This window comes from Aethalodelphis obliquidens, unplaced genomic scaffold (assembly GCF_003676395.1).
Source record: "Aethalodelphis obliquidens isolate GAN/ISIS:26980383/991018 unplaced genomic scaffold, ASM367639v1 scaffold125, whole genome shotgun sequence".
Taxonomy (NCBI): domain Eukaryota; kingdom Metazoa; phylum Chordata; class Mammalia; order Artiodactyla; family Delphinidae; genus Aethalodelphis; species Aethalodelphis obliquidens.
The window spans coordinates 330407-347968 of record NW_020838069.1 but is presented as its reverse complement, the minus strand read 5'-3'; the positions used below and the strand labels follow the sequence as shown (position 1 = coordinate 347968).

The following is a 17562-nucleotide window of genomic DNA, read 5'->3' as shown; positions in this document are numbered from 1 at the left end:
AATCTGCCTGCCAATGCAGGGGGCACGGGTTTGAGCCCTGGTCCGGGAAGATGCCACATAGCACAGCAACTAAGCCCATGCACCACAACTACTGAGCCTGTGGTCTAGAGCCTGTGAGGCACAACTACTGAGCCCTCGTGCCACAACGACTAAAGCCCATGCGCCTAAGAGCCTGTGCTCTGCAACAAGAGAAGCCACTGCAATGAGAAGCCCACGCGCCGCAACAAAGAGTAGCCCCCACTCGCCACAACTAGAGAAAGCCTGCACGCAGCAGCAAAGACCCAACACAGCCAAAAAAAAAAAAAGTAAGAACCATTCATTCCTAGCTTATAGGTTATACAACAGTGAGTGAGCAGGGGGTCATGGTTCACTGGCCCTGCTCTAGGAGCACTGGTCTGGGCACTAGGGGAGCTCATACATCCGGTCATTGTTTCTAGATCTTTTCAGTGCCCATGTCTGGGAAATACATATTTATTTTAAAGAGAAAACTTCTCATGAGTTCATACTGATATTTCTAGTTCATATTTAAGACTAGGATTTACTGAATTTATTTGATGTTCTGTTTGTAATTTAGGACATTTCTATTTTTGTTTTGTTTTGCTATTTGTGTCACTTTTTAAAAAATTTATTTATTTATTTATTTATGGATGCTTTGGGTCTTAGTTGCAGCACATGGGATCTTCATTGCGGGATCTTTTAGTTGCAGCATGTGGGATCTTTTTAGTTGTGGCGTGCGAACCCTTAGTTGCCGCATGTGGGATCTAGTTCCCTGACCGGGGATTGAACCCGGGCCCCCTGTATTGGGAGTGCAGCGTCTTAGCCACTGGACCACCGGGGAAGTCCCTAGGACAGTATGTTTTGGACCGTGGTCCCACATCTTGCTGAGTTCAGGGAATGATGTGTGTGTCTCCCAGGCTGTTCTCAGGCCAGTTCCCTGACAAGAATTGAAGGTGTCTTTCAGCCTTCTAGTCTGGGCTGCCTGCATGGGAGATATAGCAGGATCTCTGGGGTACTGTGTGCAGGCCTTGTACCCTGGGAATGCCAGGGCCCCGTGGAGCAGCACCTTTTCATTAGAGGGGCATTGTCCTTAACCACTCAGAATTTATCTTACTGGAGAACCTGACTTCCCGTTATGAGGTGCCTTGTGTCCTGGACCTCAAGATGGGTACGCGCCAGCATGGTGACGATGCTTCAGAGGAGAAGGCAGCCAACCAGATCCGCAAATGCCAGCAGAGCACGTCTGCAGTCATTGGTGTGCGCGTGTGTGGCATGCAGGTGAGAGGAGTGCAGGTGCGTGGTGTGGGCTGGCTGGGGCATCCAGGAGCTGCCATTCTCCCATCGTGGCATAGTCCCGTTTTCTCAAAAGATTCCAGATTTGAATGAACCTGTCACTTTCTGGTTAGAAAAGGAAGCATGCATGCATGGGTAATCGTCTCTGGGGCTGACCTGGTTGGCTGAGTCCAGAGGCTGTGGACAGGAGGGGGAGAAAGGCAAAAAAGTTAGGCCCTCTCCACCAACACATACACTGAGCAGGGGGCTGGTGATGGAACCGAGGTCAGAGGGCTGTATCCTGAGTGGGTGTTGATTGGCAAGGACAGTGTCTCTTGTGATACTTAACAAATTAAAGGATCTGATCCAGGACTGTCATATCGCTGCCACTCCCCAGGGTCTAGGCCCTGAGATGGCTGTCAGCACCTCACCTGCTGGTCTCCCTCCCACAGGTATACCAGGCAGGCAGTGGGCAGCTCATGTTCATGAACAAGTACCACGGCCGGAAGCTGTCCGTGCAGGGCTTCAAGGAGGCACTTTTCCAGTTTTTCCACAACGGGCGGTACCTGCGCCGCGAGCTCCTGGGCCCTGTGCTTAGGAAGCTGACTGAACTCAAGTCCGTGTTGGAGCGACAAGAATCCTACCGCTTCTACTCAAGCTCCCTGCTGGTCATTTATGATGGCAAGGAGCGGCCTGAAGTGGCCCTGGACTCAGATGCTGAGGACTTGGAGGACCTGTCAGAGGAGTCAGCCGACGAGTCGGCTGGTGCCTATGCCTACAAGCCCATCGGCACCAGCTCGGTGGACGTGCGCATGATCGATTTCGCACACACCACTTGCAGGCTGTATGGTGAGGACAGTGTGGTACACGAGGGCCAGGATGCTGGCTATATCTTTGGGCTCCAGAGCCTGATAGACATTGTTACAGAGATAAGTGAGGAAAGTGGGGAGTGAGCTTGCTGGCTGCAGCAGTACCTGAGAGACTCTCTGTGTCCCAGGCACAGCTGTGCTGCGTCGGGGAGGAGGCCAGTATGGCCAGGCGGTGGCCCCTGCAGCCTGGAGCTGATGCGCAGAGGCCTCTATGAGTCCCAGCCTGAGCCAGCCCCAACCGCTGTCGGAGTCTTTATTTATTTTAACTCTCTTCAACATTCCACATTTGATGATGCAGATACCTCTTTCTTCCCTGAGTGTAAATGTTCTAATACAAATCTTTTTGTTAATTGTACACAGTGCTGCTGTCGTTCTTGCCCAAGGATAGGCAGCCAGCCCCCCTCCCAAACCTCAGAAACATCACATATGCCATGACCTTCACCCTGGCCCCGCAATATATTCCTTCCAGTGACCCCATCCCATGGACCCTAAAGTCACCATAGCCTCTTGGCTTAGTCCTCAGTCCCTTAACCGAGCACCCACACACATAACCGTAAATGGGTCCCTCTGGGATCTGTGCTGGTCTGTCCCAGCACCCCTTACGCAGAGAACTACACTTGACTGTTGATACAGGTCTTTCCCTGCCCTCATGTAGCTTAAGCCAAGGTTGGGCAGCAGGTGTGCCAAACCTTGGGTCCAGCTCCTGTGCCACTGGTAGCAGCTAGTTGGCTGGACATTGTGATGTCAGACATCCTGGAGTCAATACTGGGGCCTCAGGTAGCCACCAGGCTTTGGTCTGTTGGCAGCCATTGGCTCTGTGGTCAAGGTCTTAGGAGGTCCCAGAAGGTGGGTGGCTTGATGGAAGGGGTTCTGAGCAGTGTGGTCCTCTTGGCCACACCACCTGTCACCACTCCTACGCAGCCCTGGACCCCACTGCAACCACGCTAGTGTCATCCTTCATGTGGCTCCAGCCAGGGCAGCCCCTAAGAGAGCTACTTGTGCTCTGTGCTAGGATGGTTTCAGGGAGAGGTGTGGCAAGAGGTCTTGAACTGCAGACCCAGACACCAGGGAGAAGGACACAGAACCAGTGCTAAGAAGGTAGGGTCTGGATGTCCAGTTTTAGCAGCCCCACCCCTTGCCTTGCCTGAACCTCCTAGCACCTCCTCTCCAAGGTCCATTATGCCTGTATCCACTACGTCCAAAAACAGGCCAACTGCATACACTGGCCTGGTTGTGCCTACAGCCCCTTCTCCCTGGGCCCAGGCTTCCAGAGGGGAATGTGGCTGGAGCAGCCCCTGGACAGAAATGGGAGGTCCCCAGGACCCTTAGGATCTCTCCCCGGAGTTTCCCCCTTCCCTCCTAGGACTTCAAAGACCTCACCAAGTCAGGGCTGACCGGAAGGTGGGCCAAACAAGCTCTTAAGGCCACATGGTGCCCCACTCCCCATCCTCCACCAGCCCTTCTGTCTGCTCTCAGAAGGAAGCATGAGAAATAAGATAACCTGGAGTTGTAAGTTCCCAAAGACAACAGAACAGAGTGATGTGATAGCGATTGATAGGGGTGGGAGCCTGCGGACTTTATACTGTGAGGAAGGGAAGTGTGTCCCAGGCAGAGGAAACTATGCAAAGACCCACATTACAGAGGACGAGAGAAGCTAGTAGCCGAAAAGAGGAGGTGGGGTGGGGAGCAAGGATGGGAGGACTTTGGACAGAGAAATGGCCCCCCGTGGGTTTTGTTTTTACCGTCCCCCCCTCACTCTTGCTCCGCGTTGCCCACCACTGGGGCGGTAAGCGGGGTCAGGAGGCCTAGAGACACGGAGCAGACCCGGGCCCCGCGGGCGCCTCCAAGTGTCTCAAGATACAACAACGGGACTACCCTCACGGGGTCGCTGTCCTTATGTTAGTAGGTCAGGTCCCACTCCCCTGGGGTGGCAAGGACGCATGGGACTGTCAGCATCGGACAGAGGCTCTGTCTTTGGGCTGCGGGCGGAGCGCTCCTTCGGGAAGGCGGATGGGCCGCAGCACTAGGGCTTGGGCGGGTAAAGGGAGTGGAGGGCCGGGCGGGAAAGCTGGGTCTGGGGCTCTAGGTAGGGTGCTGGGGCAGGGAGTCGGGAGCTTGGAGACGCAGAAGTCCACGGAAGGGGCGGAAAGGGCAGCGGGTTCTCGGAGGCCGCGCCGGGCCGCGCAGCCTGTGGACACTAGGGGGCGCCGCGCTTCTGCGCAGGAGCCGACACATCCTGGGGCGGGGCTGCGGCGGGCGGGCGGGCGCGCGCGCGCGCGCACGCGCCGTGTGTCACGGGGCAGGGCGAGCGCGGTGAGGCGCTCCCGGCCTGGCGTCCTGGTTTCGCAGACCCTGCCGTCTCTCCTGCCCCGGCCCGACTCACCCTCATGTACCGCGCGCTGTACGCGTTCCGCTCGGCGGAGCCCAACGCGCTGGCGTTCGCCGCGGGCGAGACCTTCCTGGTTCTGGAGCGCAGCAGCGCGCACTGGTGGCTGGCGGCGCGGGCGCGCAGTGGCGAGACGGGCTACGTGCCGCCCGCCTACCTGCGCCGCCTGCAGGTGAGTGTGCCCCTCCCCGGCCCGGCCTCAGCCGCCCCTAGACTGAGCTCCAACATAGGCTCGCAGGACAGACCCCGGCACCCCAGGCCCGCCGGGACCTCCAGCAGATAAGGAGTTTGAGAACCTGACCGTGAAACCCCAGGAGGACTGGGACCCTAAGAGCCCGCGCCCCAACCCAAGACCAGGGCCTTGACAGCCAACTCTGAGGACTCAGATCTACCAAAAGCCCAGCTCTGGGACTGAGACTCCTCGGAATCCCAGAGCCATTGGGCCCCAACATCTGAACCTCCATCCGAATAGAATTCAAGAGTCAGTCCTGAGATTACAGCACACCAAATTCTGAGCAGTTCCCCAGATCATTGAGACCCCAGAATTAATTGGCCCCTTCCCTGGATCACCAGGATCCCACACTTTTGCCTCCTTTTCCTCAGCTTCCACCACTGAGACCCGGGCAACCCTGGACACTGCCTGTTTCCCCACCATCTTCCATGCCTTTACACCCCCTCTCCCATTTGGACCTGAGAGCCATGGACACCCCCCTCCCCTAAATGACCCCCCAAGCCCTGAGACCTCAGTATCTTTTACTTTCCTGTACTCAGTCACCCCCTAAGCCTTTCCTAAGACACCTTCGTCAGTTCACTTTGAACCAGGGATCCCAGGCCCTGCTGACGCTCCCTGGCACTACTCTCTTTCACAAGCCTCAGGCCCTGACTTTTCAGACTTCCTTTCTCTGAAGATGAGGGAGCTCCATCCCTCCTTGGCCCCCAGCCTGGGGTGGGGGCTGCTCCCATTGCAAGGAAGTGAGACCTCCCCATGGCGTCCCCGGTCTGGCTTTGGCCCCATTTCCTTCCAGTGGAGTCTGCAGCCCCAGTTCCTGTTTCCCCAAGAATAGTCCTGGTATGGGGGCTGGGATGTGTTGTCTCCAGCTGGTCTATTCTGATCACAGGGGGAAGGAGGGCCTGGAGCCTCCAGGTCTGCCCTGTGCCAGACACCCCCGCCCCATCCTAGTCCATAGCCTTTAGGAAACATCCTGTCCCAGCCCAGTTCAAGACAAAAATAACAGGATAAATTTGGAGATGTCATCTGGTCTTACCAGAGAGGATGGGCCCTGGTCCCTAAACCCTTGGCCTCATGGCATCTAGGAGTGTCTGGGTAAGAGTGAGAGCCCTGGACACCAGGGCTGCTGGGTCCAGGGTGAGCATGTCAGACCCAGCCTCTCTGGAGCTGGGAGCTTGTTGGAGCCTCTGAGGAAAGTCCTGCCTCTTCCCCAAGGGCCCAAGAGGCCCCTCCCCTGCCTGGGCCACTGGGGCTGGGTGTTTGGGGAGGGCAGAGAGGCTACCATCTTGTCTATCTGTTGGTTTCTTGCTGCATGTCTCCCTCTGCCTTCGTCTCCGTGGCTCTCTCTGTATCTCGGTGTCATTCTGACTCTCTGCTTGTGTGTGTTTCTTCCTCCGACTCTCTTCCCTTCTCTGTCTCCAAATCTCAATTTCTTTCTGCGTGTCTCCCTCTGCTTCTCTCTCTCTCTCCCTCTCTCTCTCCCTCCCTCCCTCTCTCTCTCTCTCTCCATCTTTCTTGCTTTCTGTGTATCATCTGTCTTTCTCTGTCCCCCTTTCTGTCTGCTGTCTCCTGCACTCTGACACGCCCCGTGCTACCTGGAGGGCTTTGTTGACCTCTGAGTCCATCTGTCTGTCCCCATCAGAGAAGCTTCTCAAACCCACTCTGGTGTGATGTCACCTTAGTTCTGAGGCTCCTATGTCTGATGGACCATGTGTGCCAGGGGCAGCGAAGGGTGGGAGTGGCTGGTCCCACAGCTGCCACCCCCTACTCTGTACCCCATGCCAGCCAGGCTGGGTAGATTGGACCCCTGAGTTGCTGCGGATGGCAACACAGAATCTGGGGCAGGGGCCAGGTCCTGTGCTTATGTCTGTCTGTTGCCACAGACACAGAACTGCTGCTTCCCAGTGCAGGTCTGGAGGATTCCTGGAATAGCTTGAGGGGATGGGGGCTGGCAGCAGGGGTGGAGAGAGGCGATCCCTTTGGCCTGTCCTCAGCTACTAGGGCCTGCAGAAGGCTCTCTGAGGACAGGGCCGTCCTGGAGTGTGACCTTGGTTTTGTGAAGGATCAGCAAGATCCAGAGTGATTTGTTAAGACTTCCAGACACTAGAGGCTCCCTGCTTGGCATCTCAGCCTGGGATCTGAGCCAAGCCTGGGGATAGACTAAGTGTGTACTCCTGGACTCAAACTGAGGGTCCATGGGCTGTGGTATTGCTCTAGACCCCAGGTTTTCGGCGACATCTTAGCTGAGAGCCTCACTGTGAGGTAAAATCCTGCTCGGGGCCCCAATATATAAAGCAGCAGCATGGGCCTTCCCTGTGGCCCAGCTCCCTGAGTGACGCAGTTTGAGAAGCCCATTTCATATTCTAGTTCAGCTTGCTGTGTTCACATCTGGCATTACAGGCTTTAGCTGTAGTGGTCCTTTGTCTGCCCCGGGCTCCATCCTGGGCTGGCTCTGGGCTCAGTACCTCACTTGGCCCCCAGGCCTAACTGCCCACCCCTGCCCCCACAGGGCCTGGAGCAGGATGTCCTCCAAGCCATTGACAGGGCCATTGAGGCTGTGCACAATGCAGCCATGCGGGATGGTGGCAAGTACAGCCTGGAGCAGCGCGGGATCCTCCAGTGAGTGGGGCGGGAGAACCGCCCAGTAAGCACCGTGGGGTGGGGTCCTTCAGTGAGTACTGGGGACGCCAGAGAGCAGTGTTGGTAGCGCAGAGTGGGGTGGAGCCTGAGGGCAGTGGGAGGTTGGGGAGCTTGGGCTAGGGTGGGCCGCATCCCACGAGGAGCATGTGAGGACTTCGGGAGTCGTAAGGTAACTCCCCCAATAACCTCCCTGTCCCTCCCTCAGGAAGCTGATCCACCACCGGAAAGAGACCCTGTCCCGCAGAGGCCCCTCAGCCCCCAACCCTGCAGCTATGACCCCGTCCACCAGTGACCACCACCTGGATGCTGCTGCTGCCAGGCAGCCCAATGGGGTGTGTAGAGCTGGATTCGAGCGGCAGCACAGCCTGCCCAGTTCTGAGTATCTTGGGGCAGATGGAGGCCTCTACCAGGTACATGGTGAGAACATCCTAGGAAAGGGAGGTGGGTGGAGCTTAAGGCTTTGTCCAGAGGCGCCAGGGGTCCACTGGGGTCAGCGATGCCGCCTGGAACCATAGTCCTGCCCATGCCAAGCTCAGGGCGCTAGCCAGGTTGTACCCTCAGATCCCACTTCTGTCCTCCCAGATCCCACCACAGCCTCGCCGAGCAGCACCCGCCACGCCACCCCCACCTGTGAAGCGCCGAGACCGCGAGGCCCTACTGGCCTCGGGGAGTGGTGAGAAGGCGGGGTTGGGGGACTCGGGGGGCACCCTGTACTTGGAATGGTTACTCTGCCTATGTCAGGGAACTGGGGGCTCCAGGCTTGGGGGGAAGACAGGGCACGTGTTGGGGCAATTGGGGGTTCTGGGCTTGGTGGGAGGGTCTGGCATAGGAACTAGGCCCTGTACTGGGGGGCGGGGGCTCTGGGCTTGGAGGGGTTGGGGCCCCCAGGGGGCTACCCTAGCACAGCATCCCCTCTCTGCCCACAGGCGGCCGCAACACCACACCCTCTGGGGGCAGTTCTGTGTCCAGCGGCTCCTCTGTCAGCAGCACCTCCCTTGACACACTCTATACCGGCTCCAGCTCATCGGAGCCAGGCCCCAGCTGCTCACCCACGCCCCCACCTGTGCCCCGCCGAGGCACGCATACCACTGTGTCCCAAGCTCAGCCCCCTCCCTCCAAGGTGCTAAACTCGGAGCCCCCTACAGAGGAGGCAGCAGTTGATACAGCCCCAGCCCCTGATGAGCTGGAAGCCCTGGGTGCACTGAGCCTGGGGACCACAGAAGAGAAGGCGCTGGCTGAGACTGCTGTGCCCAGGACCATTGGGGCAGAGCTGATGGAGCTCGTGCGGAGGAACACCGGCCTGAGCCACGAGCTGTGCCGAGTGGCCATTGGCGTCGTGGTGGGTCACATCCAGGCCTCAGTGCCGGCCAGCTCACCTATCATGGAGCAGGTCCTCCTCTCACTGGTAGAGGGCAAGGTGAGGGTGGGCAACAGGGCCAGGGGCCTCCCCATCCTGGGGCTGCCCTACAGCCCCTGCCCCTTCCCCACCCTCACACTGTGTCCAGCCTTTACCTGACAGGTCTTTGTTGAGCTCTAGCTCTTGGCTTCCTTGTGCTGGGTACTGGGGACATTTGGGCTGATCCCTGAAGGAGAAAGGGAGGAAGAGTATTCCAGGCAGAGGCTCAGGCTGGACGAGGGCCATGAGGCAGGACCGAGCTTGGCTCACAGGAAGAAGTGGAACAAGGCCAGCATGGCTGGAACACAGCGGGTGAGGGAGGGAGCAAGTGGTGTGGTTGGAGGTGAGACCTGGGGCAGGTGACAGATGAGACAGCCGTGGGTGGCCAGGAGTTCTCTCAGGCTGCAGGGAAGGAATGGACATAAGGCATGAGAGAGGGCAGTGTCATGCTGGCCTTGGCAGTGGAGAGCAGTGGGTGCTTCGAGAGCTATGATGGAGGCCTGAGTGCTGACTGAGATGTGAATGAGGTATGTGTGGATCATGGGCGGGTGGGATCCTTTGCCAAGGTTGGGGCACTGGTCAGGGAGCAGGATTGGGGGGGCATGAGTCAAGTCTACACGGTGGGGGCCAGATGGGCCAGAGGTCTCTCCTTAGGGCTCCATGGCTCCTGCAGCTCTGGTTTGGGGTGTGGGGAGCAGTGAGTCAGTGGGCTTGCCTGTGCTGGGACACTGGATCAAGAGGAACACGGCAGGTGGGTAGATGACAGGCCTGTCCCACTTTGTGTAGAATCAGGGGGTGGAGTCTCAGTCACATTCAGGCGGTGAGGAGTTGGCGGCCTTCCTCATGGAGGATGTTTATCCAGGTCTGGGACAGGAGGCAAGTTTTTGGAGAACACCCCACGGATGTGTCTCAAGCAGAATCCTGTCCCAGACGGTTGTTAAGACTTGGGGGCAGTGGAATTACTTGGGGAGGGGGTATAGAACTGGGTCAGTGCCCTTGGAGGCCTCGATGTTGGGGAATGGGCTGTGGGAGCAGGTCTTCTGTGGGAGCTTGATGGGAGCAGCGGGGAGGAGGGAAGAGAACTGGGGGCTGGTCCCCTCACCCTTCCTGCGACGACGCTGACTCCAGGCAGCTCTGGTAGGTGAGGCTGGAGCCCCCTGCCTGACACTGGCCTGGAGCTCATGCCATGACCTCAGGGTCTAAGTTGAACTCCAGGCCTTGTGGGCCTCCTGGAGATGGTGTGGGGCAAGTGTCCTGAGCCAGACCTCTTCCTCCAGGACCTGAGCACTGCCCTGCCCTCAGGGCAGGTCTGCCACGACCAGCAGCGGCTGGAGGTGATCTTTGCAGACCTGGCCCGGCGGAAGGATGACGCCCAGCAGCGCAGCTGGGCCCTGTATGAGGACGAGGGTGTCATCCGCTGCTACCTGGAGGAGCTGCTGCACATTCTGGTGCGGGCTGGGTGCCCCCAGATGTCCCCCACCCCTGCCCCATCCCTCCCCAGTGCTCGGGAGTCTCCCCTATTCATCCTCAGCTCACTCACATGTGGCCACCTTACACTGAGTGACTCCATCACACTTCGTCCTCCCCACAGACGGATGCAGACCCTGAAGTTTGCAAGAAAATGTGCAAGAGGAATGAGTTCGAGTCTGTCCTGGCCTTGGTGGCCTATTACCAAATGGTGTGTGGGAAACAGAGGGGAGGGGGCACAGAGGGACCTGGGTAGAGGTGGGGGTTCCGGGCATTGAGCACACAGGGTCCCCTGCCAGGAGCACCGGGTGTCGCTGCGGCTGCTGCTCCTCAAATGCTTCGGCGCCATGTGCAGCCTGGACGCAGCCATCATCTCCACACTAGTGTCATCTGTGCTGCCTGTGGAGCTGGCGCGGGACATGCAGACAGACACGCAGGGTGAGTGAGGGGCAGCTTCCTGCCAGCTGGGGAGGTTCCCGCCATCTGGGGGGCTCTGACCGCCTGCTTTGCTCCCCCACAGACCATCAGAAACTCTGTTACTCTGCCCTCATTCTGGCCATGGTCTTCTCCATGGGGGAGGCAGTGCCCTATGCACACTATGGTAAGAAGGCAGGTCACTGACCAGCGGACCACAGGGAGCCCACAGCCCGCTGGAGGTGGGGCCCATGGCCGAAGGGGCTGGGCACCCACTGACTGTAGTCTGACTGAATGTCTCCAGGGCTCACAGAAACCCAGGGAGGCTGGGCGGTGTGGCGGTGTGTGACGGGGGGCGGGCTGCAGACTTCCACGTGCCCCTCTCCCAGAGCACCTGGGCACACCCTTCGCCCAGTTCCTGCTGAGCATCGTTGAGGACGGGCTGCCCTTGGACACCACCGAGCAACTGCCGGATCTCTGCATGAATCTACTTCTGGCTCTCAATTTGCACCTGCCAGGTGGGGGCAGGGCCTGACGGGGGTGGCTGACTCGCCGTAGGGGGGAGGAGGGGGGCTCTCCAGGCTTAGCACCTGTGCTGTTGTCTACCCCCGTGTCCTTCCTCAGCCCCTGACCAGAACTTCATCATGGCCGCTCTGAGCAAACACGCCAATGTCAAGATCTTCTCCGAGAAGCTACTGTTGCTCCTGAACAGAGGGGGTGAGGACCCAGGAATCTGTGTGGGGCCCCTTCGATGTCCTGTGACTCCATGACCTCTGTAACTCGCTGGGGTGACTCTGGGCCCCCTCGAGGACTGCTCTGACCCCCTCTTTCCCCTGCCTTCTAGATGACCCCGTGCGCATCTTTAAGCATGAACCTCAGCCGCCACACTCCGTCCTCAAGTTCCTGCAGGACGTGTTCGCCAGCCCCGCCACAGCTGCCATCTTCTACCACACGGATATGATGGCGCTCATCGACATCACCGTGCGGCACATCGCGGACCTGTCGCCTGGAGATAAGGTGCCTGGGGATGGCAGCTGTGTAGAAACTAACAAAAGGGGGGCACCTGACACTGAATGGAGACTAGGGCGAGGGGCACTGCTGGAGCCAGGTAAGTGTGGGAGGCCGCTCAACCATGACAGGTGTGCCAAGACCCAAAGGAGCCCGCCATGAGGTGGTCGGGGGTGGGCTGTCTGAAGAAAGCAGGAGTGGAGGGAGTGGTGGGAGGTGAGGAGGAGGAAGTAGAGTTTACACAAAGCCTTGGAGGCTGCGGCGGGAGGTTGTCACCCCTTCTCAGGGGCAGGGGAAGTGATCTGATTACCATCCTGAATGAAACGGAGACTGAAAGCACAGCAGAAGCGGGAGGCTGGTGAGGAGGCGGCTGCAGCTGTCCATGTAGCACGAATAGGCTGGGAGAGGAGGTCAGGCCGGGGTGTGTTGGAGGTGGGTTGGCAGGGCTTGCTGCTGGATTGGTCTGGAGCAACCGGGTGGATGAAGTGCCGATTGCTCAGGTGGGGAAGAACCTTTGAATAGAGTTGTGTTTTGATGTGTCAAGACTGAGAAGATACCTGTTGGACATCCAGGTACAGAGGACCTGGGGTGTGAGTTGGGACTGGAAAGAGACACTTTGGAGTTGGCTGTGCATAGATGTGCTGGGAAGCCTGTGACAGTGCGGTCACCTAGGGTGTGGGATGGATGGGACAGAGGGAAGCTCAGGCCTCAGCCCAGGGCACAGTCGGGGCACATAGGGAGACACCCAGGAGGAAAACCAAGAGAGCAGGAGCCCAAAGCCACGTGTATGGAGGAGGAGGGGGATGAGCCGTCTCCACAGTTAGGAGCCCGAGTGAGATGAGGCCTGAGAATGAGCCACGGGATTCGCCACATGGAGATGAGGCATGATTCACAAGCAGCGTCCATGGACTGGAGGGAAGAGAGTCTGAGTGGGAAGTTGAAGAGAGGATTTGAAGTTGGAGGGGAGTAGAAAGGGGGAAGATGGGAGCAGTGAATGTGTGTTTTTTCGTGTGTTTTTAAGTGAAGGGGAGCAGAGAAAGGTGGGGGATCACTGGAGGGAGACATGGGGTCAGGGAAAGTCTTTTAAAGGTGGGAGATGCTGGTGCATGTCTGAGTCAGAGGGAATGATCCAGCACGCCAATCATGGAGAAACGGCTGATGTGTCAGGAGAGTCAGCCGCTGCGGGTGTCAAGTAGGTCAGGCAGCAGGGGAGGGTCCAGGCCCCCCTGGAGGGATGGCCTCTGGCAGGAGCCAGGACAGTTCATTCACTGGGGACAGGTGAGGTGTGGGTGCCGGGGGAAGACCAGGCGTTTCTGAAAGTCTGCTTGTTTTCTGCATGAAGCACAAAGCCAACTGATCGGGCCGTTTAGGTTTGGAAAATGGAGAGAAGGTGGGCAGTGGTCCTTTCAGGAACAGTGAACGTGGCAGAGGAAAGTGGCAGGGGTGCCAGGCAGTGAGGTTTGTGGTGGCGAATGCCGTTCAAGCCTGCACAAGACTCTAATTGTCTGCTGCTTAGCTTCTAGGATTTGATTGGCAGGTGCTTTTTGGTCTGACCAGGGTTGGGAGTTAGCAGGGTGATGCTGCCTAAAGAAGGTTTGAGTATTGACTCCTCTAATCAGAGGTAAAGAGAGAAATGAGGGATGGTGAGGGGAGCAAATGGAGGAAAAAGTGCTGGCGCCAGGTCAATGGATCAGGGTCTCAGTGAGGATAAGGAGCAGCTGGGGTGTCAGATTGGAGTGGTTCTTGGAGCTGTTAAAGCCAGAGGTGCTGGAAGGGTGGGTTGGCGGGGAGTGTTGGAGATGGATTCACGGCACACGTAGAAGGCAAGACGGCCGGGCCTTACTGGGACGGATTGGATTCGGGGTGTGGGGAGAAAGGAACCGGAGGGGACACGTGCAGTTTTGGCTTGAGCACTTGAATGGACAGCAGTGCTCTTTATTAAAATAAAGAACACGAGAAAGCCTTCAGCTTTGGGAAGATGGGGAAGATCACGAGTTTGATGGTTGTTATGTGAGTTTGAGTTCTCTCTGAGATAAGCAGGAGGTGACAAGTGGGCAGTTGGATTTTCTCATCTGCAGCTCACCGGAGAGTCTCTGCAAGAGGTTTGAGTGGGGGTCACTATTTGAAGCTGTGGGTGTGAATGAGATCTTCCAGGGTGAGAGGATAGAGTGAGAAGCAGAGGGCCTCCAACAGACAGACAGCAGCCCCACAGGGGCCCAGCATTACAGGAGGGATGGGGGCTCGCTGCTTCCCCTCGCCACCTCTCTGAGGCAGGACTTCCCTGGGCCGGCCGTGTTCTGGGACTGTGTGTGTCTCAGATGATTTATTTATTCGCTTACTTATTCAACGACTATCAAAGGCCAGTTCTGTGCCAGGTCCACTCTGGGTGCTGGGGATGCAACCCTGATCTTCAGTGGTATGAGGTGGTCCACAGCCCTGGGGTCCGTGTGGCTGCCAGGAGGCAGTAGTGGCCTGTCCCTGTCTGGTGGCAGTCTCAGTGCCTCCCTGGGGTCCCTGAGCTTGCCTGGTCTCCCCACAGCTTCGCATGGAGTACCTCTCCCTGATGCACGCTGTGATCCGCTCCACACCCTACCTACAGCACCGCCACCGGCTCCCCGACCTGCAGGCCACACTGCGACGCATCCTAACCGAGGAGGAAGCCTCGCCCCAGTGTCAGATGGACCGCATGATTGTCCAAGAGATGTGCAAGGAATTCCCGGTGCTGGGCGAGGCCCCCAGCTAGCACCTTCTTTTCCTCCCTTCCCTGCAGCCCTGGGTAGGGTGCAGGGGACTCGGAGGCTTGGCCCTAAGAATGTTTTGCACTGACAGTGTGAGGGGCGGTGATGGTGGAAGGGACCTAAGCAGGGGCCCCCACCTGAAATAGAGCTAATGAGAGGGGCCAAGCGCAGGATTAGGGACCACGCGCTGGGAGCTATGCTGGGGCAGGGGGAGTGTAAACTGAAGCCCCTCCATCTCCCGCTGGGCTGCCTCTTCAGCATGCCTCCCCACCCCATACACGTGCACACTCAGAGTCCTGCTGCTGCTCCAGGCTGGGCCAGAGCCCTCATCCCCCGCGCCCACCTGGTCTGTGTCCTGGGCTTCAGCAAGCCGTGTCCCTGGGGTGAGAGGAGGCACGTTCCGCCAGCTCTGTTCTTTGCCTTAGCTTCACAGTGAGTGCTGCTCATGTGCTCTGTCCCCCCAGCCGCCACCCCGTGGGGGTCTCTGCCCCCACTCCAGCCCCCAGAGGTCTTGGCCAAGCTGCTTCTTTGAAAGCAGAGTCTTAGAGACAGGCCATCCACCCTGGAGCCTCACAGAATGAGGTGATGGCACTGATAAAGCCAATGACAGAATCTATTTTCTCTGTAAAAACGTAGACTGAAAAGCCATGTGTATTTTCCTATGTGCTGCAGCTCAGCTTGGAAATAAATCACAGGCATCTGGAAACAGGCTTCCCTGTATGATCCTGAGTGGTGGTGGGAGAGGATGGTCAGGGGCACTGGGGCCTCAGGACCTCGTCACTAGCTTGCCCTGTCCTCTCCAGCCTGAGGAGGTGATGGTCCCTAACAGGCCTCTCCATCGAGGTCCCTTGAGCCCTGTTCCAGCCTCTCTTCCCACTTCTTCTGGGCCACAGCCACAGCCACTGAGAGCCCCATGGTCCATTTGCAGGTGACTGCCCCTCGAGGCTTCACTTACATCTTTCTTTGCCTTGAATGCTGTGTCTGTCTCCCCTGTTGAAACCCTATATCCTTTATACCTGTTCTCAAATTAAGCGGCTCCTATCCAAGCCCTGGCCTCCCTGAACTCTTAGGGCTGCCCAACTGTTTCCCTTCCTTATTTGTCTTCCTCTGGATCCAGCGAGGTTCCCTCATTTTGCAGCCTTAGCGGAGATTTGGTAATTACAGTAGGACAAAAAGAATACCTCAACAAGTGTGGGGTTAGTTGTGCACTGTTTGAGGGGAATCAGAGGCCAACGTTGAGCAAAAAACTTTTTCCTCGTGGGCTCCCCAGTTAACTAAGGCTGTCACCATAAGTTGGGGAAGAGAGTCAGAACCTGTAGGCAGACACCAGGCAGCAGTGGTTTCCATCAGTTCCCTTCAGTTTGTTACCCAAGATGATTCTCATCAGATTCCACACATCCAGAATCACTGATGCTGTGACTTCTCGCCACGACTTTTCCTTTCTTAATGGGGTGCTGAAGGCAGAGGGCTTTTACTCTCAGCAGAACGGACTACGGCAAGAAGCCCAGCAAGGCCAGTCCAGGGGTGGGGTCCCAGGGAAACAGGTCCATGGGAGCAAAGCACAGGAGGCCAGCAGGGAGATGTCCTTCCTGACCTGTTGACTCTTCCAGAAGTTTAAGTGCACAGGCTCACCTGGACCTGAGGAGGAGCTGACACAGTTGTCTGCAAGAAAGCTCTGTGTGGTACAACCTGGTCACTTCATCCTGGAGGCATCTGCCTCCCTTCCACAGACGGAATCAACAACGCTGACTTCCAGGTACAGCTCCTTTCTCATTGGAGTGCTGAAGGCGGAGAACCATGGTTCTCCTCCTGAGAGCAAGTAACTCAGTGATAAGCACAGGTCCTCAGGAAGCTGAGGCAGGAACATTTGATAGCCTCTGTGCCTTGCTCTGTTTGCTGTTAGGCTGCACACACTGACCTCGTGGGAAAAGCAGGGCAGTGCTTTGCCATCTGTCCTAGTGCTGGCCCCCGTGAGAAACGAAGTGCAGCCCCGTGGCTGGAAGATCAGAGCCCCTGCCCACTTCTGTGTGATTGTCCAGGGGACCCTTGCATGTGTTTGTAAGGAGACACTCAGAAGGGCCAGGACTCCAGGACCGTCAATAAACACGTTGATGGTGTCTCACCGCACAGAATTAAAGCTACCAAGGACAATGACTAGCCAGAGAATTCCTCAGGGAAGGAACTGTCTGAGAGAATACCTCTGACTGCTTGGAAGGATGGTAGACGTGGATGTGGTTAGGCAGGGGAAAGGGCAAAGAGAGAGAAAACTAAGGCACTCAAAGAAGGGAGTGACAGGGTGGGGCTGAGGAAAACTCAAATTTTGAGGGGCAGTGAGGGCTGGGCGTTTGGGCCAACCTCTGGGCTAGAAGTGGGTCCCTACAGGTGTGGTACCATGTCTGTGGGACATGTCTGAGTACAACATGCTACATGTGCATAAGGCAACTCCCGGGTAAGGGGTTGGGTGAAGACCACCTGCCTGCTCAGTCCCCAAAAGATACAGACTGAGGCTCCAAGTATGTGAGGATAACCTTTTCTTTTTCTCTCTTATTTAATGGAAGAATAACATACTATGAAAGCTACAGTATGCAAAGAGTACAGCTAATGAATTATGACAGAAGATGCTAATGTAGTCACCACCCAGTGTCACTAGTTCCCAAAGCCCACTGTGCACCCCTCTCATTCACCAACTCCTTCCTTCTCCCCAGACCTCTTCCCTAGAGGTAATTACTGATAAGTTTTGCCTGTTTTTGAACTTTATATAAATAGAATCATATAGACACTGGCTTCTTCACTCACCAAGTTTTTGAGGTTTGTCTATGTCATAGTATGTGGTTGCAGTTTGTTCATTCCCAGTGTCCTGTGGGTTACACCCTCATTTATTTATCCACAGTTAACGACTGTGGATAAATTTCAGTTTCCAATTTTTGTCTATTACGAATTGTGCTGTCAGGAGCACTGTTGTACATGTCTTCTTGTTGCTCATATGCCTTGCACCAGGAGGTATATCCTCAAGAGTGGAATTGCAGGGTCACAGGCAGAAACTGCCAAATAGTTTCCCAAAGTAGTTGTACCAGTGTACTCTGCTCCACTGGTGCCTGAGTTCCAGCTGCTCTATATCTTTCTCAAAACCTGGTGTTGTCAGTCAT

At 57.0% G+C, this 17562-nt stretch overlaps 2 protein-coding genes across 12 annotated transcripts in view; both read left to right on the top strand.

Annotated features, from left to right (window-relative positions):
* Positions 1-2493, top strand: part of IP6K2 (inositol hexakisphosphate kinase 2) — a 29173-nt gene extending 26680 nt beyond the window's left edge. For 7 of the 9 annotated variants that reach the window (XM_027098826.1, XM_027098828.1, XM_027098831.1 and 4 more), the window contains 2 exons: positions 1100-1290; positions 1722-2493. In XM_027098826.1, coding sequence (XP_026954627.1) covers positions 1100-1290; positions 1722-2222 — 692 coding nt within the window. In that variant the 3' untranslated portion in view covers positions 2223-2493. The remainder of the gene's footprint in view (positions 1-1099; positions 1291-1721) is intronic. The other 2 variants (XM_027098832.1, XM_027098834.1) reach the window with 1 other exon arrangement.
* Positions 2494-4236: 1743 nt separating this feature from the next.
* On the top strand, positions 4237-17193 carry NCKIPSD (NCK interacting protein with SH3 domain). 3 transcript variants are annotated; one of them, XM_027098824.1, is made up of 13 exons: positions 4237-4696; positions 7263-7372; positions 7599-7803; positions 7976-8066; positions 8320-8810; positions 10067-10237; positions 10381-10467; positions 10556-10694; positions 10777-10857; positions 11060-11188; positions 11295-11387; positions 11515-11687; positions 12006-12582. In XM_027098824.1, the coding sequence occupies exons 1-13, from the start codon at positions 4526-4528 to the stop codon at positions 12198-12200; spliced, it is 2136 nt and encodes a 711-aa protein (XP_026954625.1). In that variant the 5' UTR covers positions 4237-4525; the 3' UTR covers positions 12201-12582. The 3 variants fall into 3 exon arrangements, with proteins under 3 accessions (XP_026954625.1, XP_026954623.1, XP_026954626.1); XM_027098822.1 differs by lacking the exon at positions 12006-12582 and adding an exon at positions 14218-17193 and having other exon boundaries at positions 4248-4696; XM_027098825.1 differs by lacking the exons at positions 4237-4696; positions 12006-12582 and adding an exon at positions 14218-17193 and having other exon boundaries at positions 7325-7424.
* Positions 17194-17562: the final 369 nt, after the last annotated feature.

Coding starts and splice junctions, on each gene's coding strand:
- NCKIPSD (XM_027098822.1), top strand. CDS start 4,526: ATGTACCGCGCGCTGTACGCGTTCCGCTCGGCGGAGCCCAACGCGCTG. Junction 10,468..10,555: donor TGGTGGCCTATTACCAAATG/GTGTGTGGGAAA, acceptor GTCCCCTGCCAG/GAGCACCGGGTGTCGCTGCG. Junction 10,695..10,776: donor CATGCAGACAGACACGCAGG/GTGAGTGAGGGG, acceptor GCTCCCCCACAG/ACCATCAGAAACTCTGTTAC.